Source organism: Engystomops pustulosus, chromosome 7 (genome assembly GCF_040894005.1).
Source record: "Engystomops pustulosus chromosome 7, aEngPut4.maternal, whole genome shotgun sequence".
Lineage (NCBI taxonomy): Eukaryota > Metazoa > Chordata > Amphibia > Anura > Leptodactylidae > Engystomops > Engystomops pustulosus.
Genome location: NC_092417.1, coordinates 138,288,618 through 138,314,453, shown reverse-complemented (window position 1 = coordinate 138,314,453; position 25,836 = coordinate 138,288,618). Strand labels below are relative to the sequence as shown.

Here is a 25,836-nt window from a genome sequence, read left to right as displayed (position 1 = left end):
ACCATTAGAGGCTATGGGGGAATGATGCCAATGTATGGCATTTGTCTTTGGCCTCTGCTGAGAGTACACTCTGTGGGGCAGATTTACTTACCAGGTCCATTCGCGATCCAGCGGTGCGTTCTCTGCGCTGGATTTGGGTCCAGCCGGGATTTAATAAGGTAATTCCTCCGCCGTCCACCAGGTGGCGCTGCTGCGCTGAAAAGCATCTGAAAACGCCGGAATTCACCGCGGCCGGCTGAATGCAGGTAAGCGCGTCCCGAGCGACACATTTTGCGTTTTTAAATGCCGCGGTTTTTCCGAATCTGTCGGGTTTTCGTTCGGCCACGCCCCCCGATTTCCGTTGCGCGCATGCCGGCGCCGATGCGCCACAATCCAATCGCGTGCGCCAAAATCCCGGGGCAATACAGGGGAAATCGGCGCAAATCGGAAATATTCGGGTAACGTCGGGAAAGAGCAAATCGGGCCCTTAGTAAATGACCCCCTGTGTGTTTTCCCAGTGATGTCACTGGTTACTATAAGAACAGGAAACAACCTGAATGTCAGCAGCAGCCAATCACTGAGGCCTCGGTCATACGTACTGATAGGTGTCCGTTCATAACGTGATGCTAGCGCACAGGGGGTGGACCTTGGCCTGAACGCACATGTGTTTCCAGGGAAAGCTGATTGATAAGCCGAAAACACATGTGCGTTCGGGCCGAGAACCGCACCATGCGCTAGCGTCGCGTTATGAACGGACATCTAGCGGTACGTGTGACCGCAGCCTGACAGCCAATTCACTACTCTTCCTGCTCTAGGGGGGAAGAGATGAACTGGAGGACATATGCCACTGTAGGATCGTACAGAGGGATATATAAAGACATGTCGGGAATCCTCCCTCCACACACTATCAACAAAGGGCTAAAAATGTATTGGGAATCCAGCCTAAGAGGAACATTTCTTGCCAATTTTACGGCGTGCTTTAACCCCTTCACGGATATATCCGCCACGGAGCTGTGAAGGTTGTATGAAGAGGGCTCACGGGCTGAGCCCTCTTCATACAGAGTTGGGCTTTGCTGCATATCACAGCAAAGACCCATCGCTATCACCGATCGCGCGTGTCAACCTTTTCTTTGCTGCCGGCAAAGTCGCCAGAGGCACTTTAAATGTGGCGGCGCATGGGCGCCGCCATCTTACCTCCAATCGCTGCTCCCCTGATCGGTTGCCATGGTAGCCTCGGGTCTTCGTTTAACCCGAGGATACATGGCTTCTGCACATGCATTACAATGAGCCTGTGGTAATGTACAGTGTGCAGAAATGCCATATACTGCAATACAGTTGTATTGCAGTATATGGTAGGAACGATCAGACCATCTAGGGTTAATATACCCTAGAGGGTCTAAGAAATAGTGGGGAAAAAAAGAAAAAAAAAGTTTTAAAAAAATAATAAAATATTAAAAGTTTAAATCACCACCCTTTCCCTAGAACTGATATAAAATATAATAAATAGTAAAAATCACAGACACATTACGGATCGCCGCGTTCCAAAATGCGCGATCTATCAAAATATAAAAATGGTTATTGCAGGTGGTGACCATAACGGAAAATAGCGCCCAAATGTCCAAAACGCGACTTTTACACCTTTTTAGATTACATATAAACTGTAATTAAAAATGGTCAAAATGTTGCACAGACCTCAGAATGGTAGCAATGAAAACGTCGGCTCATTTCGCAAAAAATGACACCTCACACATCTCCGTGCACCATGTATGAAAAAGTTATTAGCGTCAGAAGATGGCAAAAAATTTTTATTCTTTTTTGTACACATTCGTTTAATTTTAGAAAATGTATTAAAACGCAATAAAACCTTTATAAATTTGGTTTCACCGCGATCATACCGAACCAAAGAATAAAGCAGATGTGTAATTTGGAGCGAAGAGTGAAAGTCGTAAAAACTGAACCCACAAGAAAGTGCCGCACATGCAATTTTTCCACATTTGGAATTTTTTTTACGGCTTCCCACTACATGGCAGGGAATAATAAATAACGGCACGGAAAAGTAAAATTTGTTACGCACAAAATAAGCCCTCACACAGGTCTGTACACAGAAAAATGAAAAAGTTATGGATTTTTGAAGATGGAGAGCGAGAAATTAGCGAAAATACCCTGCGTCCTTAAGGGGTTAAAGTATCCTCTAGGGCAGTGATGGCGAACCTTTTACAGACAGAGTGCCCAAACTACATCCAAAATCCATTTATTTACCGTGAAGTGCCAGCATAGAATTCTATACAGTAACTTATTGCTTCCTGTTCTTCCACATCTTTCAATTGTATCGCCCCCTGAGGCCAACAATATAGTTGACAGAAGGAAGGCAAATTCAAACTATCATTGTAGCTTCTCTGTACAGAAAGAAATGGTGGGTCCAGCAAGATGACCTCCAAAGATAATGCAGTACTGTTAACACCTTTTTACTTTCCCCGCAGTTCCAAACAGCCAATAAAGTGCCACTTTAAAATAGTGCAGAGAGCAGCATCTCTTAAATTGAAGATTCAGTGTTTGGTGAACTCTGCCCTTGGACAATGGTCTGAGCGCCCACAGAAAGGGCTCCGAGTGCCACCTCTGGCACCCGTGCCATAGGTTCGCCACCACTGCTCTAGGGTTTGTCCGGTGGTTGAAAATTGTGGATACTTTCTTCCAAAAACAGGGGCACACCCAAACATGGGTAGAGCACTAAGTTACAACTAAGTTCCATACTTTTCTCTACAGCTGAGATGCGATACAGGCATAAACCATGTTCTGGCGTGGTGCTGTTTTTGAAAGGGGACTACCAGAACAGGCAAACCCACCCCTAACAGCAGGTTCGTAAATATTAGCTTAAAATTACTATTTAATTAAAAAAACATTTATTAATTGAATTTGTGTCTGTCATTTTTTACTTGTTTTTAGATACTGTCTTTGCAGATCCCATATAACAGTGATCTTCTGGTGATCCCATAGGGTCACTGTTATCAGTGCTCCAGTCACATGACCTTCTATCCGAGGCCATCGGCTGCAGCTCCACAGGAGGGATTAGGAGAGAGGAGAAAACTCTCAGGCGGATTTTTACACCTGAGAGCTTTTTTAAATGTCACATGTAGCATACAACTCATGCCACCTCAGCACCCGTCAGACTAGCAGTCCCATGAAACATACACCTCATGCCACCTCAGCACCTGCCAGACACACAGCCCCATGTAACATACACCTCATACCACCTCAGTACTCGCCAGACATGCAGTCCCATGTAACAAGCACCTCATGCGCCCTCAGTACTTGCCAGACATGCAGTTCCATGTAACATACACCTCATGCCACCTCGGCACCTGCAAGACACACAGCCCCATGTAACATACACCTCATGCCACCTCAGTACTCACCAGACATGCAGTCCCATGTAACAAGCACCTCATGCGCCCTCAGTACTTGCCAGACATGCAGTTCCATGTAACATACACCTCATGCCACCTCAGTACTCGCCTGACATGCAGTCCCATGTAACATACATCTCATGCCACCTCAGCCCCGCCAGACATGCAGCTTCATGTAACATACACCTAATGCCACCTCAGCACCTGCAAGACACACAGCCCCATGTAACATACACCTCATACCACCTCAGTACTCGCCAGACATGCAGTCCCATGTAACAAGCACCTCATGCGCCCTCAGTACTTGCCAGACATGCAGTTCCATGTAACATACACCTCATGCCACCTCAGCATCTGCAAGACACACAGCCCCATGTAACATGCACCTCATGCCACCTCAGTACTCACCAGACATGCAGTCCCATGTAACAAGCACCTCATGCGCCCTCAGTACTTGCCAGACATGCAGTTCCATGTAACATACACCTCATGCCACCTCGGCACCTGCAAGACACACAGCCCCATGTAACATGTACCTCATGCCACCTCAGTACTCACCAGACATGCAGTCCCATGTAACAAGCACCTCATGCGCCCTCAGTACTTGCCAGACATGCAGTTCCATGTAACATACACCTCATGCCACCTCGGCACCTGCAAGACACACAGCCCCATGTAACATGCACCTCATGCCACCTCAGTACTCGCCAGACATGTAGTCTCATGTAAAATACACTTTATGCCACCTCAGCCCGCCAGACACACAGCCCAATGTAACATACACCTGATGCCACCTCAGTACTCGCCAGACATGCCGACCCATGTAACATACACCTCATGCCACCTCAGCACCTGCAAGAAACACCCCATGTAACATGCACCTCATACCACCTCAGTACTCGCCAGACATGCAGTCCCATGTAACATGCAACTCATGCGCCCTCGGTATTTGCCAGACATGCAGTTCCATGTAACATACACCTCATGCCACCTCACCACCTGCCAGACATGCAGTCCCATGAAACATACACTTCATGCCACCTCAGCCCCCGTCAGACATGCAGACCCGTGTAACATATACCTCATGCCACCTCAGCCCCCACCAGACACACAGCCCCATGTAACATACATCTCAGCCCCTGCCAGACACACAGTCCCATGTAGCATACACTTCATGCAATCTCAACCCCCGCCAGACACACAGCCCCATGTAACATAAATGTCTTCCCTGACCTTACTACAACCATCATATCCATTGCTATCAAGCCCCCTCACCTCCATACATCTGTATACACACAGTACCCCTATGGGTTCTACTTGCAGGAACCCATTAAAGTTCTACTACCTGCACTGAAAAGAGACTGAAGAAAGCCACACCCCTTTCCCAGAGGCTCTGCCCCATCCCATGACAGCATTGCTACCCAGAGCACCTTTTTCTGCATCCCCTACTTTATAGTGCCCCTTCTGCATAGCCTCCTCCTTATAATGCCTCCTTTTCTATAGCTCCCTTCATGCAAGGACAGGCCACAGAACAGGGGTCATTATGCAATGCAGTCTACAGAATAACACCCCCTTTTCTCTAGGCTCCCACATATAATGGTCTCATATCTGTGGTCCATGTAGCATCACTACCCACACTTGCACCCTCCTTCCCAGAAGCAGTCCTCTTCTCCTGCAGCGACAGTACAACAAACTGACAAAAGCAATGTGATGAAATCATTGCATCTGCAGACTCCAGCCCAGCATACAGGAGGAGAGAAGAGCATTGCTGCTTTGGGGGAGCAGGGATGGGCAAGTATGTTTGTTTTTAAAGTGGTTGGCCGCTTTTCCTTATGTTTTTTTGTAATGTATGAAAGTGTGGTGGGCAGAATATTAGCAAATTTATCAATACACAACTAAAAGTACTTTCTGGATATGTAAATTGAATCCTCCTGTCTTTTACCTAATCAGGCAAACATTCCTAACCATAATAGGGTGCCAGACAAACTGCCAATGAACAAACGTCCTGCCAGGACCTTAATCTGCCAGGATTATTGATCATGGACAGAGATCATATGACCATCTGCGGCCATTTTATAGGCATGAATGTCTGGCTGATGAGTACGCAACAGGAGGCTTCACTTTATATTTCAAAAAAAGTGGTAAAGAACTATTAATAAATGTATATCCCTCCCCCACACATTACAAAAACATGATTAAAATGGCCAACCCCATTAAAGTTCTTTGGCCTTGGCCTGGGGTCCGGTGTTCCTCAGACCAGTCTTGGGCCATAGCCCAGCATCTGTAATACTGTTTAACACAGTAGGAAGAGGATTCTCCATCTAATAGTCAATACAGGTATAATATATATGATTTGTAACAGTTCCTAGAAACAGCCAAAATAGGTCAATCACTTTTTGGTTGTGACACATTTGGTTTAAAACTCTTCTTAGTACAGTACCATTCCTCCATCTATGGAGACTCATGGAGGGGAATTTACTGGCTCATTTTTGCACACCAGATTTACCACGATGTTATGATCTTTTCTTAAATGTGGTGCAGCAATCATGGATATGTATTAGTTGTAGCCTATAGCAGACAGTTTATATTAAATGAAGGCCCCTAGAACACTGTCCAATGTGCTTTTATTATGCATAAAATATTTAATAAAAATAAAAGAGAACATTAATACATGACTGGTCTATGCAATTAATGATGAAAGGGCATGAGTAGCAGCAGTTGTCACTGACCACAAACACTGCGCACTGAGGGGGAAGTATGAATGATTGAGAAATATATATATCCTGTGACACCATTATAGAATGGAAGGGTTATTAGTACAATTGTATTTCACCAGGTTTTAACTTTAAAGCCTACAAATTCTGTATTTCTTTCAGTAGAAGTTTAATAGCAAAACAACCTTAACAGAAAAACATTAACAAAGTCCTCACTTAAAGAACTTTTCTTAAGAACTTAAAGAACAATATTTAACAATTTTAGTAGCGATTTGTAAACCGCGCATCATTTGGTCTATTGTGTCCAGCAAAGTCTCCACCACCTTGTGGTCCCACAGTGGCTGGCATGTTTTGTGAATTCTCATTTGGAGGAAAATTGCTATGAATGCCTCCTCCTCTATTCATATGTCCTTGTCCTGATGGACCTGGTATTCCACGATTACCAGGTCTAGATGGGTAAGTATCCATTTTACGACCATGATCTCCCCAATCATGACCATCCCTACCCTGCAGTGGTGCACTCCTTTCTTCATGCACATGTCTATTGTAATCCCCCCAACCTTCACGGGGGTCTCTTCCATGACGATCGGGATAATTATCTCTTCCGCTCCTGTCAGTGTGCAATGGATCCATGTACCGCCCACGGTCTCTGGTTGCAAAATCTTGATATCGGTCCTGTCTTCCAAACTCATATCGATCATCCATAGCCATTCTCTTTGACTCTGGCCAATATGAGTCATCTCTTCTGAAATCCGGATCATAGGGCCTTCTGACCCCAGATCTGCGATCTTGTTCGTAACGCAAGCGACGAAGCTCCTCTCGTTCTCTCTGTATACGGTCCTGTTCAATTCGCCTTTCTTCCTCTATCCGCATGCGTTCCCTTTCTAGTCTTTCACGCTCCATTCGCTCCCTTTCTAGACGTTCCCTCTCAAACTCAAGCCTTACACGCTCTCTACGGAGCCTCTCGCGTTCTTGCCTTTCGCGAGCCATGAGGATGCGTTCTCTGAGTCTTTTGTCTCGTTCTCTTTGCCTTTCTACCTCTCTTATTTCTCTCTCTCTCTGCCTTTGACGCTCATGCTCCCTCTGTTTTTTAATTTTATCAAAAGACAGTATTTCCTTTTTTTCTTTACTTTCAGACTTTCTATCACGGCTTTTGGAGCTCCTTTCAGAAGATGTTTTCACACTTATTACGGGCTCCCCCTTTGATTTATCCATTACAACAGTCCTTTCAGTACCTCTGCTTCCAGATTTGCTTGTTCTGGAACGATCAGAAGTTCTACTTCTGCTCTCTTCCTTATCATTTTCGTTAGGTTTGCCATCATCTTTGTCAGACACACCATCTTTCTTGCTTGGTGAAGACTTTCCCAAATTTTCAGCTGAATGTTGTTGGTCACTACTTGATGACTCCTCTCTCTTTGACTCGTTTTCTTTCTTGTCTGAAGGTTTCTTACCAACAGGCTCATTTTTTGCCATTTCCACTGAAATCATTCTTCCATTCAGTTCTGTTCTGTGAAGATGGTTGATGCATTTTGTTGCATCTTCTGAGGAAGACATTGTTACAAATCCATAACAGCGTGCCCCAGGACTACGAGCATTGGTTACCACTTTTGCACCAACCACCTTCCCATATTTGCTGAACAGATTCTTTAAGTCAGTGGCTCTTGTGGTAGATGAAAGTCCACTGACCCACAATTTACCAGAATAGGCATCAATTTGCGCTTTATCATCTTTTCTGATGCTTTTATCAGGTTCATTAGCTGTACTCGATTTCTGATCTCCCTCTTTCATAGAAGGCTCTCTTATGGTAGAACTCTCTTGTGACTCTTCACTTTTCTTGGAGTCTTCTTCACCACCAGGGTTTTTCTCTTCATTTGCCAAGTTTTCTATTAAATCAGACTGAATCTGGCTACTCTGACCACTGTCTTTAACTACATCTATCATCTCACAGTCTATGTCCTTGTTTGTCTTTGATTCTTCTAACATATTATTTGAAACTAAATCTTTACTCTCTCCATCTTTACACCCTCGATCTGATTCTCCATCTAAATCAATGGGGTTGTCTGCAGATTCCATTGTTACAAATACCTCTTCTCCCTCCTTGGGATTCTCTGATGCAACACAGGAGTCCTGATGAGGCGAGTCTTCTGCTTCTGGAACTTTAATCTGATCATCTTTATCGTTTAGTCCCGATGTGTCGAGCACTTTCTCCTTCTCTTGCTCGGCGAGTGTCTCTTCATTTTCCTGACTATCGCCCGAATCATCCTCCACTCCGTTATCATCGGCCTCGAGCTTCTGCACTCTGCTAGCACTGCGCCTAGGGGGCTTTGTATTAGGAGTATCGGGGTATAGCTGAATCTCATCGGGATTCCCACCCTCCTCCTCAATGGCTCTCCTCAGCCTCTCCGCGAGGACGCTCTTGTTCCCGCCAGTGTCTAAATTGCGCTTCTTTAGCTCGGTCTTTAGATCGATAACACGGAGCTCGCTTAGCTTCCGGGTCTCCACCTCGCTGGTGGCTCCGGCATCAGCGGGAGAATGTTCGTCCGCCATGTTGCGATATGTAGAGACTTACAAAGACCGTTCGCCAACCTCTGCAAGACTGTGCAGCGTGCGCCGTAAAATGCAAACCCCTCAAGACTCATGTGCGCATGCGCGAACACCCGCGGCCGGAACTTCCGTTAGTACAGGGCTACTGCGCATATACCTGCTTAGGACTTCCGGCCCAGGGGGGTTACTATAGACCAACCAGTAATATCCTTGTTCAGCGCCGGCGACACAACACAATAACACAGATGTGAACTGGTTAATGTGGGGCGTCTACAGTGCTTTACAGGCGGCCGACGTCACGTACTGACAGCTATGAGAGGGGCCAGGAGTGTAAGCAGTATACATAGCTGACATGCAGCGGCATCTCATGTACACTATGCTCGTCATGCTATTACTGTTGGGCACCACTGTCACCCACATAAACACTGGGGGCAGAAACCTGCAGCTCCTCCGTAGGCAGCAAATTAACACAATTCCCTGTGGCAACTAGTCCTGGAGCCAACAGCAGGGGGGAGGGGGGCACTGCTGGACCTTATCCTGACAGGGTATCAAAATTACAGGTTGGTGGGATCCTGGGTAATAGTGATCATAATATTGATTTTATATTAGGTTTTACAAAGATATTAGAGGGGCAGCAATAACCTATAACAGTGATGGCGAACCTTTAAGAGCCCGAGTGCCCAAACTTCAACCAAAAGCCACTTATTTTTAGCAAGTGCCGGCAAAGCAATTTAAGTAGTAATTTATTTCTCCTTGTTCTTTGACAACTTTCAATCGTGCAGCCTCCTAAAGACACCAATGCAGTTGAAAGGAGGAGGGCAAATTCGCCTATCATGGTAGGAAGATTCTATAGGAAAATTCTTTGAGTCCTGTTTGGTGAACTTCATGATGGGGTGATGGCCTGGGTGCCCACAGAGAGGGCTCCGAGTGTCGCCTCTGGCACCAGTGCCATAGGTTCGCCACCACTGACCTATAACCTCAGGAGGGAAAATTTTCAACAGCTAAGGGGTTGTCCGAGAGTTCTGGAAAAAAAAACTAAAGGTGGCCGGCAGAGGGCTACTTACCTTCCGGTGTCCTCTGGTATCCAGCGCTGCTGTCACTCCGGTCCGGGCGCCATGTAAACAAACATGGCCGCCGGAGCAGCGCAGGACTCAGCTTCCGGCCGGCCATGGCCCGGGCACGCCTACCCGTTCCTAATCACAGCATTGTGTATGGGGCCGGAAGTTTGTCGGGTCTGGCCGGAAGCTGAGTCCTGCGCTGCATACCGGAGGGCACCGGAAGGTAAGTAGGACTTTTTTTTTAAGCAGCCCTCTCCTGGCCACCTTTAGTTTTTTTTCAGAACTCGGACAACCCCTTTAATGGCATAAACTGGAACAATGGCCCACATTTACCAAGAAGGGCGCATTCACATGTTGCGTTTTGGCCTGTGTTTTCATTGTGTTTGAAACGCATTACAACAGCTGAGGAGAGGTGATTTGCCTAATTACATTACTGTGAACATTTGCATTTACAAAACGCAAACGCGTGAGTTTACAATACAGTAACGCATACGTTAACATCGCATTAACAAATGTAAATAGTAATGTAATTAGGTAAATCACCTCTCCTCAGCTGTTGGAATGCGTTTCAAACGCAATGTGTGAACGCGGCCGAACAGCGCAGTCTGTACTATGGTAGTGCACAGGGTGCGTCAGGTTCAGGATTTCTGGCGCACATTCTGCATGAATCTTGCACCCTTTGCACTGCCCCAACAAAGTGCACCATTTCATCATGGGGCGTGCGACACACTTCTGTTGCACTTTGCATGATAAATCTGGCGCACGGTCTGAGCACCAGAACACCCCCTTCTGTGCAGAAATTTGCACAATTGTGGTGCAGACACTTCTTAAATACCTTCAGCTAAGAAAAAAGACGACTGAGGGGAGACCTCATTACAATGTACAAATACCTGAACGGACAGTACTAGGATCTCTCCAAAGATCTTTTTATACCTGGGCCTGTGACCAGGACAAGGGGGCATCCTCTACGCCTAGAGGAGAGGCGATTCTACCATCAACATAGACAAAGGTTCTTTACTGTAAGAGCAGTGAGACTATGGAACACTCTGCCGCAGGAGGTTGTAATGGCGGACTCTATGTACATGTTCAAGAGAGGCCTGGATGACTTTCTGGAGAGTAAAATGCACAGGTTATGGGGAAAAAAACATTTGTGGCCAATTTTAGCGAGTACGTTTTCAGGTAGTTAAAAACGCATGCGTTTTTGTCCGGTTTTCCGAATTTGCGCAATTAAAAACGGACAAAAACGGATGCGTTTTTTTAAAGCATGCGTTTTTAACGGCCCAAAAACGCCATGTGTGTCTTCACCCTTATAGGTTGGACTTGATGGACTTTTTCTAATCTTATATGCTATGATACTATGAAGCCATGCTATTGCAGGGGAAGAGTCGCTTAAGAGTAGGGCTCAATTCAACAGCCCTAAAACAAAGACAATGCTATTCAGGAGGCGACATTGAGGGTCCACTTCAAATGTAAAATTGTATTGTTAAACATTAGCGTTAAACGTGCACATTTACAGTAAGGTTATAGCCAGAGGTATTATTACTTTGTCAGACATGAAATGATTACTGATGATCATCTTCAAATTATAAGACACTTAAAGGGAACCCGTAAGAAGAAATTGACCTATTAACCACTAGTAATAGATCACGTTTCTGTCATGGTCCAATGGGTTGGCGTCATTCAGAAAATCAAATTTGAAGTGAGATATAAAGTTAGGGAGGCAGAGTGTTAAACACTGAAGTCAAGCTCTCTTCACCTCAGAACACCCCCTTTGCTGTGATTGACGTCATAAACTAGACTTCAGGCACTTAGGCCCCTTTCACACTAGCATGTTCAAACGCATATTCTATGTGTGTTTTTGACACTTCGCATTGCACTCTGTCCTATTGTATTCAATAGGTTTGTTGCTATTTGCGTCTTTTTCTTACATGTGTGCACTGCCACCACCCCCACACACAGAGTGTACTACTACATCCTCCACACACGGTGTGCACTACTACATCCTCCACACACCGCGTGTACTACTACATCCTCCACACACAGCGTGCACTGCTACCACCTCCACACACAGCGTGCACTGCTACCACCTCCAGACACAGCGTGCACTGCTACATCCTCCACACACAGCGTGCACTACTACATCCTCCACACACCGCGTGCACTACTACATCCTCCACACACAGCGTGCACTGCTACATCCTCCACACACAGCGTGCACTGCTACATCCTCCACACACAGCGTGCACTACTACATCCTCCACACACAGCGTGCACTACTACATCCTACACACACAGCGTGCACTACTACATCCTCCACACACCGCGTGCACTACTACATCCTCCACACACCGCGTGCACTACTACATCCTCCACACACAGCGTGCACTACTACATCCTACACACACAGCGTGCACTACTACATCCTCCACACACCGCGTGCACTGCTACATCCTCCACACACAGCGTGCACTGCTACATCCTCCACACACAGCGTGCACTGCTACATCCTCCACACACAGCGTGCACTGCTACATCCTCCACACACAGCGTGCACTGCTACATCCTCCACACACAGCGTGCACTGCTACATCCTCCACACACAGCGTGCACTACTACATCCTCCACACACAGCGTGCACTACTACATCCTACACACACAGCGTGCACTACTACATCCTCCACACACCGCGTGCACTACTACATCCTCCACACACCGCGTGCACTACTACATCCTCCACACACAGCGTGCACTGCTACCACCTCCACACACAGCGTGCACTACTACATCCTCCACACACAGCGTGCACTACTACATCCTCCACACACAGCGTGCACTACTACATCCTCCACACACAGCGTGCACTACTACATCCTCCACACACAGCGTGCACTGCTACCACCTCCAGACACAGCGTGCACTGCTACCACCTCCACACACCGCGTGCACTACTACATCCTCCACACACAGCGTGCACTACTACATCCTCCACACACAGCGTGCACTACTACATCCTCCACACACCGCGTGCACTACTACATCCTCCACACACCGCGTGCACTACTACATCCTCCACACACCGCGTGCACTACTACATCCTCCACACACAGCGCGCACTACTACATCCTCCACACACAGCGTGCACTACTACATCCTCCACACACAGCGTGCACTACTACATCCTCCACACACAGCGTGCACTACTACATCCTCCACACACAGCGTGCACTACTACATCCTCCACACACAGCGTGCACTACTACATCCTCCACACACAGCGTGCACTACTACATCCTACACACATAGCGTGCACTACTACATCCTACACACATAGCGTGCACTGCTACCACCTCCACACACAGCGTGAAAGCTGTAAAATCCAAGGCCATAAGAAAATGCCATAAATGCGTTTTTTCACCAATTTCATTTGGAATTTTTTTTCTTCCCAGTACACGACATGGAAGAATAAATACCATAACTATGAATGGCAATATGTTACACAGAAAACAAGCCATAACACAGCTCTGCGCATGGAAAAATAAAAAAGTTAAAGATTTTTGAAGGTAGGGATTGAAAAATGAAAATAAAAAAAAATTTTAAAAAAAGGCTGTGGTAGGAAGGGGTTTACTTCTAGAAGAAATAATTTTTTAATCTAACATAAGCATATGAGAATTTTTAGGGGTAAGAGTTGATTTTTATGGTAAAAATAGCATAATGATAACAGTATAATACAATAAAATGCAGTACAGCCTTGGGTTGGGCCTAATAGGCTTCTGTACATGACAGACACAGACCGGTGTAACAAATTGCACTTCCTGGTGGTGGAAAGCTGGAGAAAAATTCCATTTTTTTTGTGGGCTTCATTGTTACGGTTTTTGCTGTACGCTCCAAATGACACCTCTACTTTATTCTTTGGGTTGCTACGATGCTGGAGATTCCATATTTTTATAGGTTTTATAAGGACAGAAATAAGGACCAAGCAGAACTGTTGCTTTTCATGAATTCAATGTCTTCAGAAGTGCAATAACAGCAAAAAAGGCTGTGTCACCTATGGCTACTGGTGCTGGGATTGTCCCTGACGCCGAGATATCCCCAATGTACCTTTAATTTGGTTGTGAAGTCCAAATAAATTGTCTATGGGTTTTAGAAGGTTTTTTTGCATGAAAAAAAAAGCATTGTGAAATGCAAAAAAAAAATGTGGTAATTCAGACATTTGGTCGCTATTTTCCATTATGAGGTTCAACGCTGGGAATAACCATTTATATATTTTGATAGATAGGGATGTATGGGACGCTGCAATACCTAACTTATTTATGATTTTATTTGTTTATTTTTTTATCAATTCTTGGGAAAAGAGGGCGATTTGAAATTTCTTAACATTTCTAAACTTTTAACTGTATTTGTAGAACGCTTAGGGCGCTGTCACACGTTGCGTTTGCAGACGCAGACGCAGACCAAACCGCGCCCACCGGGCGGTCCGCGGTCCAATCGCATCGGCGTTTCTCTATGTTTCTATTGAAAACGCCGATGCGATTGGACCGCGGACCGCCCGGTGGGCGCGGTTTGGTCTGCGTCTGCGTTTGCAAACGCAACGTGTGACAGCGCCCTTAGGGTGATGTCAGACGTGCCATCTTGGCTGCGTTTGCAACGCAAACTCAGACCAAGCCGCTCCCACCGGGGCGGGACGCGGCCCCATCGCATCGGTGTTTCTATGGAAACACCTGCGATCGGGAACACCGGCGGCTCGTTCCCGATCGCAGGTGTTTTGCATTAAATTAACACAAAACACCGGCGGCTCGTTCCCGATCACAGGTGTTTCCATAGAAACGCCGCTGCGATCGGGCCACGGCCCGCCCTGGTGAGTGCGGCTTGGTCTGAATTGCAAACGCAGCCAAGACGTCTGACATCACCCTTAGGGTGCGTTCACACATGGCATTACCGCATATATCACCTATGTACCCTAATGGGTCTGAAAAAAAGTAAAAAATAAAAAAAAAGTAAAAAGAAATTATTATATTAAAAAAATATAATCACAAATCCGAAGTTTACGGTGATACTTGGGAACGAATTTCAATTTTTTTCCTTCCCTTTATTAGCAAAATGGTCATGAGCACACCGTTTTTTTGGGCAGAGAGCTCTGGGAAGAAGGAAGGAACATGGTTGTACTGTTCCTCACTGTATGGGGGTAGTGTCCCTCACTGTATGGCGGTAGTATTCCTCACTGTATGGCGGTAGTGTCCGTCACTGTATGGGGGTAGTGTTCCTCACTGTATGGCGGTAGTGTCCCTCACTGTATGGCGGTAGTATTCCTCACTGTATGGGGGTAGTGTCCCTCACTGTATGGGGGTAGTGTCCCTCACTGTATGGCGGTGGTGTCCCTCACTGTATGGTGGTAGTGTCCCTCACTGTATGGCGGTAGTATTCCTCACTGTATGGCGGTAGTGATCCTCACTATATGGGGGTAGTGTCCCTCACTGTATGGGGGTAGTATCCCTCACTGTATGGGGGTAGTGTCCCTCACTGTATGGGGGTAGTGTCCCTCACTGTATGGCGGTAGTGTTCCTCACTGTATGGCCGTAGTGTCCCTCCATGTATGGAGGTAGCGTCCCTCACTGTATGGCGGTAGTGTCCCTCACTGTATGGCGGTACTGCTCCTCACTGTACGGCGACAGCGTTCCTCACTATATGGGGGTAGTGACCCTCACTGTGTGACGGTGGTGTCCCTCACTGTATGGCGGTAGTATTCCTCACTGTATGGCGGTAGTGATCCTCACTATATGGGGGTAGTGTCCCTCACTGTATGGGGGTAGTATCCCTCACTGTATGGGGGTAGTGTCCCTCACTGTATGGGGGTAGTGTTCCTCACTTTATGGCCGTAGCGTCCCTCCATGTATGGAGGTAGCGTCCCTCACTGTATGGCGGTAGTGTCCCTCACTGTATGGCGGTAGTGCTCCTCACTGTACGGCGACAGCGTTCCTCACTATATGGGGGTAGTGTCCCTCACTGTATGGGGGTAGTATCCCTCACTGTGTGGCGGTAGTGTCCCTCACTGTATGGCGGTGGTATCCCTCACTGTATGGCGGTAGTGTCCCTCACTGTATGGCGGTAGTGTCCCTCACTGTATGGCGGTAGTGCTCCTCACTGTACGGCGATAGCGTTCCTCACTATATGGGGGTAGTGTCCCTCACTGTATGGCGGTGGTGTCCCTCACTGTATGGCGGTAGTGTCCCTCACTGTATGGCGGTGGTGTCCCTCACTGTATGGCGGTGGTATCCCTCACTGTATGGCGGTAGTGTCCCTCACTGTATGGGGGTAGTGTCCCTCACTATATGGCGGTAGTGTCCCTCACTGTATAGCGGTAGTGTCCCTCACTGTATGGTGGTAGTGTCCCTCACTGTATGGCGGTAGTGTGGTAGTATTCCTCACTGTATGGAGGTAATGTTCATCACTGTTTGGCGGTAGTGTCCCTCACTGTATGGGGGTAGTGTCCCTCACTATATGGCGGTAGTGTCCCACACTGTATGGCGGTAGTGTCCGTCACTATATGGCGGTAGTGTCCCTCACTATATGGAGGTAGTGTTCCTCACTGTATGGCGGTAGTGTCCCTCACTGTATGGCGGGAGTGTTCCTCATTGTATGGCGGTAATGTTCCTCACTGTATGGCGGTAATGTTCCTCACTGTATGGCGGTAGTGTTCCTCACTGTATGGCGGTAGTGTTCCTCACTGTATGGCGGTGGTGGCCCTCACTGTATGGTGGTAGTATTCCTCACTGTATGGCGGTAGTGTCCCTCACTGTATGGCGGTAGTGTCCCTCACTGTATGGCGGTAGTATTCCTCACTGTATGGCGGTAGTGCTCCTCACTATATGGGGGTAGTGTCCCTCACTATATGGCGGTAGTGCTCCTCACTATATGGGGGTAGTGTCCCTCACTGTATGGTGGTAGTGTCCCTCACGGTATGGCGGTAGTATTCCTCACTGTATGGCGGTAGTGATCCTCACTATATGGGGGTAGTGTCCCTCACTGTATGGGGGTAGTGTCCCTCACTGTATGGGGGTACTGTCCCTCACTGTATGGGGGTAGTGTCCCTCACTGTATGGGGGTAGTGTCCCTCACTGTATGGCGGTAGTATTCCTCACTGTATGGCCGTAGTGTCCCTCCATGTATGGAGGTAGTGTCCCTCACTGTACGGCGATAGCGTTCCTCACTATATGGGGGTAGTGACCCTCACTGTATGGGGGTGGTCTCCCTCACTGTATGGCGGTGGTGTCCCTCACTGTATGGCGGTGGTATCCCTCACTGTATGGCGGTAGTGTCCCTCACTATATGGCGGTAGTGTCCCTCACTATATGGCGGTAGTGTCCCTCACTGTATGGCGGTAGTGTCCCTCACTGTATGGTGGTAGTGTCCCTCACTGTATGGCGGTAGTGTCCCTCACTGTATGGCGGTAGTGTTCCTCACTGTATGGCGGTAGTGTTCCTCATTGTATGGCGGTAGTGTTCCTCACTGTATGGCGGTAGTGTCCATCACTGTTTGGCGGTGGTGTCCCTCACTGTATGGCGGTAGTGTTCCTCACTGTATGGCGGTAATGTTCCTCACTGTATGGCGGTAGTGTTCCTCACTGTATGGCGGTAGTGTCCATCACTGTTTGGCGGTGGTGTCCCTCACTATATGGCGGTAGTGTCCCTCACTGTATGGCGGTAGTGTCCCTCACTGTATGGGGGTAGTGTTCCTCACTGTATGGAGGTAGTATTCCTCACTGTATGGGGGTAGTGTTCCTCACAGTATGGGGGTAGTGTTCCTCACTGTATGGCGGTAGTGTTCCTCACTGTATGGCGGTAGTGTCCCTCACTGTATGGCAGTAGTGTCCCTCACTGTATGGAGGTAGTGTTCCTCACTGTATGGAGGTAGTATTCCTCACTGTATGGGGGTAGTGTTCCTCACTGTATGGGGGTAGTGTTCCTCACTGTATGGGGGTAGTGTTCCTCACTGTATGGCGGTAGTGTTCCTCACTGTATGGCGGTAGTGTTCCTCACTGTACGGCGATAGCGTTCCTCACTATATGGCGGTAGTGTTCCTCACTGTATGGGGGTAGTGTCCCTCACTGTATGACGGTAGTGTCCCTCACTGTATGGCGGTAGTGTCCCTCACTGTTTGGCGGTGGTGTCCCTCACTGTATGACGGTGGTGTTCCTCACTGTATGGCGGTAGTGTCCCTCACTGTATGGGGGTAGTGTCCCTCACTGTATGGGGGTAGTCTTCCTCACTGTATGGGGGTAGTCTTCCTCACTGTATGGCGGTGATGTTCCTCACTGTATGGTGGTAGTGTCCCTCACGGTATGGGGGTAGTGTCCCTCACTGTATGGTGGTAGTGTCCCTCACTGTATGGCGGTAGTGTCCCTCACTGTATGGCGGTAGTATTCCTCACTGTATGGAGGTAGTGTCCCTCACTGTATGGCGGTAGTGTTCCTCACTGTATGGCGGTAGTGTCCCTCACTGTATGGCGGTGGTGTCCCTCCCTGTATGGCGGTAGTGTCCCTGACTGTATGGCGGTGGTGTCCCTGACTGTATGGCGGTAGTGTCCCTCACTGTATGGCGGTAGTGTCCCTCACTGTATGGCAGTAGTGTCCCTCACTGTTTGGCGGTGGTGTCCCTCACTGTATGGCGGTAGTGTCCCTCACTGTATGGCGGTGGTGTCCCTGACTGTTTGGCGGTGGTGTCCCTGACTGTATGGCGGTAGTGTCCCTCACTGTATGGCGGTAGTGTCCATCACTGTATGGCGGTAGTGTCCCTCACTGTATGCCGGTAGTGTCCCTCACTGTATGGGGGTAGTGATCCTCACTGTATGGGGGTAGTGTTCCTCACTGTTTGGCGGTAGTGTCCCTCACTGTTTGGCGGTAGTGTCCCTCACTGTATGGCGGTAGTGTCCCTCACTGTATGGCGGTAGTGTCCCTCACTGTATGGCAGTGGTGTCCCTCACTGTATGGTGGTAGTATTCCTCACTGTATGAAGGTAGTGTTCCTCACTGTATGGAGGTAGTATTCCTCACTGTATGGGGTTAGTGTTCCTCACTGTATGGGGGTAGTGTTCCTCACTGTATGGCGGTAATGTTCCTCACTGTATGGCGGTAGTGTTCCTCACTATATGGCGGTAGTGTTCCTCACTTTATGGGGGTAGTGTCCCTCACTGGATGTCGCTAGTGTCCCTCACTGTGTGGCGGTAGTGTCCCTCACTGTTTGGCGGTGGTGTCCCTCACTGTATGACGGTAGTGTTCCTCACTGTATGGCGGTAGTGTCCCTCACTGTATGGGGGTAGTGTCCCTCCCTGCTATGGGGGTAGTATTCCTCACTGTATGGCGGTAGTGTTCCTCACTGTATGGCGGTAGTGTCCCTCACTGTATGGCGGTGATGTCCCTCACTGTATGGCGGTGGTGTCCCTCACTGTATGGGGGTAGTGTTCCTCACTGTATGGCGGTGGTGTCCCTCAATGTATGGCGGTGGTGTCCCTCACTGTATGGGGGTAGTGTTCCTCACTGTATGGCGGTAGTGTCCCTCACTGTGTGACGGTGGTGTCCCTCACTGTATGGCGGTGGTGTCCCTCACTGTATGGCGGTGGTGTCCCTCACTGTATAGCGGCAATGTTCCTCACTGTATGGCGGTAGTGTTCCTCACTGTATGACTGTATTCGTCACTGTATGGGGGTAGTGTCCCTCACTGTATGGTGGTAGTGTTCCTCACTGTATGGCGGTAATGTTCCTCACTGTATGGAGGTAGTATTCCTCACTGTATGGGGGTAGTGTTCCTCACTGTATGGGGGTAGTGTTCCTCACTGTATGGGGGTAGTGTCCCTCACTGTATGGTGGTAGTGTTCCTCACTGTATGGGGGTAGTGTTCCTCACTGTATGGAGGTAGTGTTCCTCACTGTATGGAGGTAATGTTCCTCACTGTATGGAGGTAGTGTTCCTCACTGTATGGCGGTAGTGTCCCTCACTGTATGGCGGTAGTGTTCCTCACTGTATGGGGGTAGTATTCCTCACTGTATGGCGGCACTGTTCCTCACTGTATGGAGGTAGTATTCCACACTGTATGGCGGGAGTGTTCCTCACTGTATGGTGGTAGTGTTCCTCACTGTATGGAGGTAGTGTTCCTCACTGTATGGCAGTAGTGTCCCTCACTGTATGGCGGTAGTGTCCCTCACTGTATGGCGGTAGTGTCCCTCACTGTATGGCGGTAGTGTCATTCACTGTATGGAGGTAGTGTTGCTCACTGTATGGCGGTAGTGTTGCTCACTGTATGGAGGTAGTGTCGCTCACTGTATGGCAGTAGTGTCCCTCACTGTATGGAGGTAGTGTTCCTCACTGTATGGAGGTAGCATTCCTCACTGTATGGGGGTAGTGTTCCTCACTGTATGGGGGTAGTGTTCCTCACTGTATGGCGGTAGTGTTCCTCACTGTATGGCGGTAGTGTTCCTCACTGTACGGCGATAGCGTTCCTCACTATATGGCGGTAGTGTTCCTCACTGTATGGTGGTAGTGTCCCTCACTGGATGTCGCTAGTGTCCCTCACTGTATGGCGGTAGTGTTCCTCACTGTATGGCGGTAGTGTTCCTCACTGTATGGGGGTAGTGTCCCTCACTGTATTGCGGTAGTGTCATTCACTGTATGGAGGTAGTGTTGCTCACTGTATGGCGGTAGTGTTGCTCACTGTATGGCGGTAGTGTTGCTCACTGTATGCCATAGTGTCGCTCACTGTATGGAGGTAGTGTCGCTCACTGTATGGCAGTAGTGTCCCTCACTGTATGGAGGTAGTGTTCCTCACTGTATGGAGGTAGCATTCCTCACTGTATGGGGGTAGTGTTCCTCACTGTATGGGGGTAGTGTTCCTCACTGTATGGCGGTAGTGTTCCTCACTGTATGGCGGTAGTGTTCCTCACTGTACGGCGATAGCGTTCCTCACTATATGGCGGTAGTGTTCCTCACTGTATGGTGGTAGTGTCCCTCACTGGATGTCGCTAGTGTCCCTCACTGTATGGCGGTAGTGTTCCTCACTGTATGGCGGTAGTGTTCCTCACTGTATGGGGGTAGTGTTCCTCACTGTACGGCGGTAGTGTTCCTCACTGTATGGGGGTAGTGTTCCTCACTGTATGGGGGTAGTCTTCCTCACTGTATGGGGGTAGTCTTCCTCACTGTATGGCGGTGATGTTCCTCACTGTATGGTGGTAGTGTCCCTCACTGTATGGTGGTAGTGTCCCTCACTGTATGGCGGTAGTGTCCCTCACAGTATGGCGGTAGTGTCCCTCACTGTATGGCGGTAGTATTCCTCACTGTATGGAGGTAGTGTCCCTCACTGTATGGCGGTAGTGTTCCTCACTGTATGGCGGTAGTGTCCCTCACTGTATGGCGGTAGTGTCCCTCACTGTATGGCGGTAGTGTCCCTGACTGTTTGGCGGTAGTGTCCCTCACTGTTTGGCGGTAGTGTCCCTCACTGTATGGCGGTAGTGTCCCTCACTGTATGGCAGTAGTGTCCCTCACTGTTTGGCGGTGGTGTCCCTCACTGTATGGCGGTAGTGTCCCTCACTGTATGGCGGTAGTGTCCCTGACTGTTTGGCGGTGGTGTCCCTGACTGTATGGCGGTAGTGTCCCTCACTGTATGGCGGTAGTGTCCACCACTGTTTGGCGGTGGTGTCCCTCACTGTATGGCGGTAGTGTCCCTCACTGTATGGCGGTAGTGTCCCTCACTGTATGGGGGTAGTGTTCCTCACTGTATGGCGGTAGTGTCCCTCACTGTATGGCGGTAGTGTCCCTCACTGTATGGCAGTGGTGTCCCTCACTGTATGGTGGTAGTATTCCTCACTGTATGAAGGTAGTGTTCCTCACTGTATGGGGGTAGTATTCCTCACTGTATGGGGGTAGTGTTCCTCACTGTATGGGGGTAGTGTTCCTCACTGTATGGGGGTAGTGTTCCTCACTGTATGGCGGTAATGTTCCTCACTGTATGGCGGTAGTGTCCATCACTGTACGGCGATAGCGTTCCTCACTATATGGCGGTAGTGTTCCTCACTGTACGGCGATAGCGTTCCTCACTATATGGCGGTAGTGTTCCTCACTGTACGGCGATAGCGTTCCTCACTATATGGCGGTAGTGTTCCTCACTGTATGGGGGTAGTGTCCCTCACTGGATGTCGCTAGTGTCCCTCACTGTGTGGCGGTAGTGTCCCTCACTGTTTGGCGGTGGTGTCCCTCACTGTATAACGGTAGTGTTCCTCACTGTATGGCGGTAGTGTCCCTCACTGTATGGGGGTAGTGTCCCTCCCTGCTATGGGGGTAGTATTCCTCACTGTATGGCGGTAGTGTTCCTCACTGTATGGCGGTAGTGTCCCTCACTGTATGGCGGTGATGTCCCTCACTGTATGGCGGTGGTGTCCCTCACTGTATGGGGGTAGTGTTCCTCACTGTATGACGGTAGTGTCCCTCACTGTATGGGGGTAGTGTTCCTCACTGTATGGGGGTGGTGTCCCTCACTGTATGGTGGTAGTGTTCCTCACTGTATGGCGGTAATGTTCCTCACTGTATGGAGGTAGTATTCCTCACTGTATGGGGGTAGTGTTCCTCACTGTATGGGGGTAGTGTTCCTCACTGTATGGCGGTAATGTTCCTCACTGTATGGCGGTAGTGTTCCTCACTATATGGCGGTAGTGTTCCTCACTGTATGGGGGTAGTGTCCCTCACTGGATGTCGCTAGTGTCCCTCACTGTGTGGCGGTAGTGTCCCTCACTGTTTGGCGGTGGTGTCCCTCACTGTATGACGGTAGTGTTCCTCACTGTATGGCGGTAGTGTCCCTCACTGTATGGGGGTAGTATTCCTCACTGTATGGCGGTAGTGTTCCTCACTGTATGGCGGTAGTGTCCCTCACTGTATGGGGGTAGTGTTCCTCACTGTATGACGGTAGTGTCCCTCACTGTATGGCGGTGGTGTCCCTCACTGTATGGGGGTAGTATTCCTCACTGTATGGCGGTAGTGTTCCTCACTGTATGGCGGTAGTGTCCCTCACTGTATGGGGGTAGTGTTCCTCACTGTATGACGGTAGTGTCCCTCACTGTATGGCGGTGGTGTCCCTCACTGTATGGGGGTAGTGTTCCTCATTGTATGGCGGTAATGTTCCTCACTGTATGGCGGTAGTGTTCCTCACTGTACGGCGATAGCGTTCCTCACTATATGGCGGTAGTGTTCCTCACTGTACGGCGATAGCGTTCCTCACTATATGGCGGTAGTGTTCCTCACTGTATGGGGGTAGTGTCCCTCACTGGATGTCGCTAGTGTCCCTCACTGTGTGGCGGTAGTGTCCCTCACTGTTTGGCGGTGGTGTCCCTCACTGTATAACGGTAGTGTTCCTCACTGTATGGCGGTAGTGTCCCTCACTGTATGGGGGTAGTGTCCCTCCCTGCTATGGGGGTAGTATTCCTCACTGTATGGCGGTAGTGTTCCTCACTGTATGGCGGTAGTGTCCCTCACTGTATGGCGGTGATGTCCCTCACTGTATGGCGGTGGTGTCCCTCACTGTATGGGGGTAGTGTTCCTCACTGTATGACGGTAGTGTCCCTCACTGTATGGGGGTAGTGTTCCTCACTGTATGGCGGTGGTGTCCCTCACTGTATAGCGGTAATGTTCCTCACTGTATGGCGGTAGTGTTCCTCACTGTATGACTGTATTCCTCACTGTATGGGGGTAGTGTCCCTCACTGTATGGTGGTAGTGTTCCTCACTGTATGGCGGTAATGTTCCTCACTGTATGGAGGTAGTATTCCTCACTGTATGGGGGTAGTGTTCCTCACTGTATGGGGGTAGTGTTCCTCACTGTATGGCGGTAATGTTCCTCACTGTATGGCGGTAGTGTTCCTCACTATATGGCGGTAGTGTTCCTCACTGTATGGGGGTAGTGTCCCTCACTGGATGTCGCTAGTGTCCCTCACTGTGTGGCGGTAGTGTCCCTCACTGTTTGGCGGTGGTGTCCCTCACTGTATGACGGTAGTGTTCCTCACTGTATGGCGGTAGTGTCCCTCACTGTATGGGGGTAGTATTCCTCACTGTATGGCGGTAGTGTTCCTCACTGTATGGCGGTAGTGTCCCTCACTGTATGGCGGTGATGTCCCTCACTGTATGGCGGTGGTGTCCCTCACTGTATGGGGGTAGTGTTCCTCACTGTATGACGGTAGTGTCCCTCAATGTATGGCGGTGGTGTCCCTCACTGTATGGGGGTAGTGTTCCTCACTGTATGGCGGTAGTGTCCCTCACTGTGTGACGGTGGTGTCCCTCACTGTATGGCGGTGGTGTCCCTCACTGTATGGCGGTGGTGTCCCTCACTGTATAGCGGTAATGTTCCTCACTGTATGGCGGTAGTGTTCCTCACTGTATGACTGTATTCGTCACTGTATGGTGGTAGTGTTCCTCACTGTATGGCGGTAATGTTCCTCACTGTATGGAGGTAGTATTCCTCACTGTATGGGGGTAGTGTTCCTCACTGTATGGGGGTAGTGTTCCTCACTGTATGGGGGTAGTGTCCCTCACTGTATGGTGGTAGTGTTCCTCACTGTATGGAGGTAATGTTCCTCACTGTATGGAGGTAGTGTTCCTCACTGTATGGCGGTAGTGTCCCTCACTGTATGGCGGTAGTGTTCCTCACTGTATGGGGGTAGTATTCCTCACTGTATGGCGGCACTGTTCCTCATTGTATGGAGGTAGTATTCCTCACTGTATGGAGGTAATGTTCCTCACTGTATGGAGGTAGTGTTCCTCACTGTATGGCGGTAGTGTCCCTCACTGTATGGCGGTAGTGTTCCTCACTGTATGGGGGTAGTATTCCTCACTGTATGGCGGCACTGTTCCTCATTGTATGGAGGTAGTATTCCTCACTGTATGGCGGGAGTGTTCCTCACTGTATGGTGGTAGTGTCCCTCACTGTATGGCGGTAGTGTCCCTCACTGTATGGCGGTAGTGTCCCTCACTGTATGGCGGTAGTGTCCCTCACTGTATTGCGGTAGTGTCATTCACTGTATGGAGGTAGTGTTGCTCACTGTATGGCGGTAGTGTTGCTCACTGTATGGCGGTAGTGTTGCTCACTGTATGGCAGTAGTGTCGCTCACTGTATGGAGGTAGTGTCGCTCACTGTATGGCAGTAGTGTCCCTCACTGTATGGAGGTAGTGTTCCTCACTGTATGGAGGTAGCATTCCTCACTGTATGGAGGTAGTGTTCCTCACTGTATGGCGGTAGTGTTCCTCACTGTATGGCGGTAGTGTTCCTCACTGTACGGCGATAGCGTTCCTCACTATATGGCGGTAGTGTTCCTCACTGTATGGGGGTAGTGTCCCTCACTGGATGTCGCTAGTGTCCCTCACTGTATGGCGGTAGTGTTCCTCACTGTATGGCGGTAGTGTTCCTCACTGTATGGGGGTAGTGTTCCTCACTGTACGGCGGTAGTGTTCCTCACTGTATGGGGGTAGTGTCCCTCACTGTATGGGGGTAGTCTTCCTCACTGTATGGGGGTAGTCTTCCTCACTGTATGGCGGTGATGTTCCTCACTGTATGGTGGTAGTGTCCCTCACTGTATGGTGGTAGTGTCCCTCACTGTATGGCGGTAGTGTCCCTCACAGTATGGCGGTAGTGTCCCTCACTGTATGGCGGTAGTATTCCTCACTGTATGGAGGTAGTGTCCCTCACTGTATGGCGGTAGTGTTCCTCACTGTATGGCGGTAGTGTCCCTCACTGTATGGCGGTGGTGTCCCTCACTGTATGGCGGTAGTGTCCCTGACTGTTTGGCGGTAGTGTCCCTCACTGTATGGCGGTAGTGTCCCTCACTGTATGGCAGTAGTGTCCCTCACTGTTTGGCGGTGGTGTCCCTCACTGTATGGCGGTAGTGTCCCTCACTGTATGGCGATAGTGTCCCTGACTGTTTGGCGGTGGTGTCCCTGACTGTATGGCGGTAGTGTCCCTCACTGTATGGCGGTAGTGTCCATCACTGTTTGGCGGTGGTGTCCCTCACTGTATGGCGGTAGTGTCCCTCACTGTATGGCGGTAGTGTCCCTCACTGTATGGGGGAAGTGTTCCTCACTGTATGGCGGTAGTGTCCCTCACTGTATGGTGGTAGTG

At 49.1% G+C, this 25,836-nt stretch overlaps 2 protein-coding genes across 6 annotated transcripts in view; both read right to left on the bottom strand.

Moving 5' to 3' along the window:
• Window positions 1–25,836, bottom strand: part of MUS81 (MUS81 structure-specific endonuclease subunit) — a 79,640-nt gene that overhangs the window by 25,106 nt on the left and 28,698 nt on the right. The window lies entirely within an intron of this gene.
• Window positions 5,889–8,757, bottom strand: LOC140070899 (scaffold attachment factor B2-like). The gene has a single exon (XM_072117945.1). It carries the CDS (start codon window positions 8,642–8,644, stop codon window positions 6,359–6,361), a length of 2,286 nt encoding a protein of 761 aa, XP_071974046.1. The 5' UTR covers window positions 8,645–8,757; the 3' UTR covers window positions 5,889–6,358.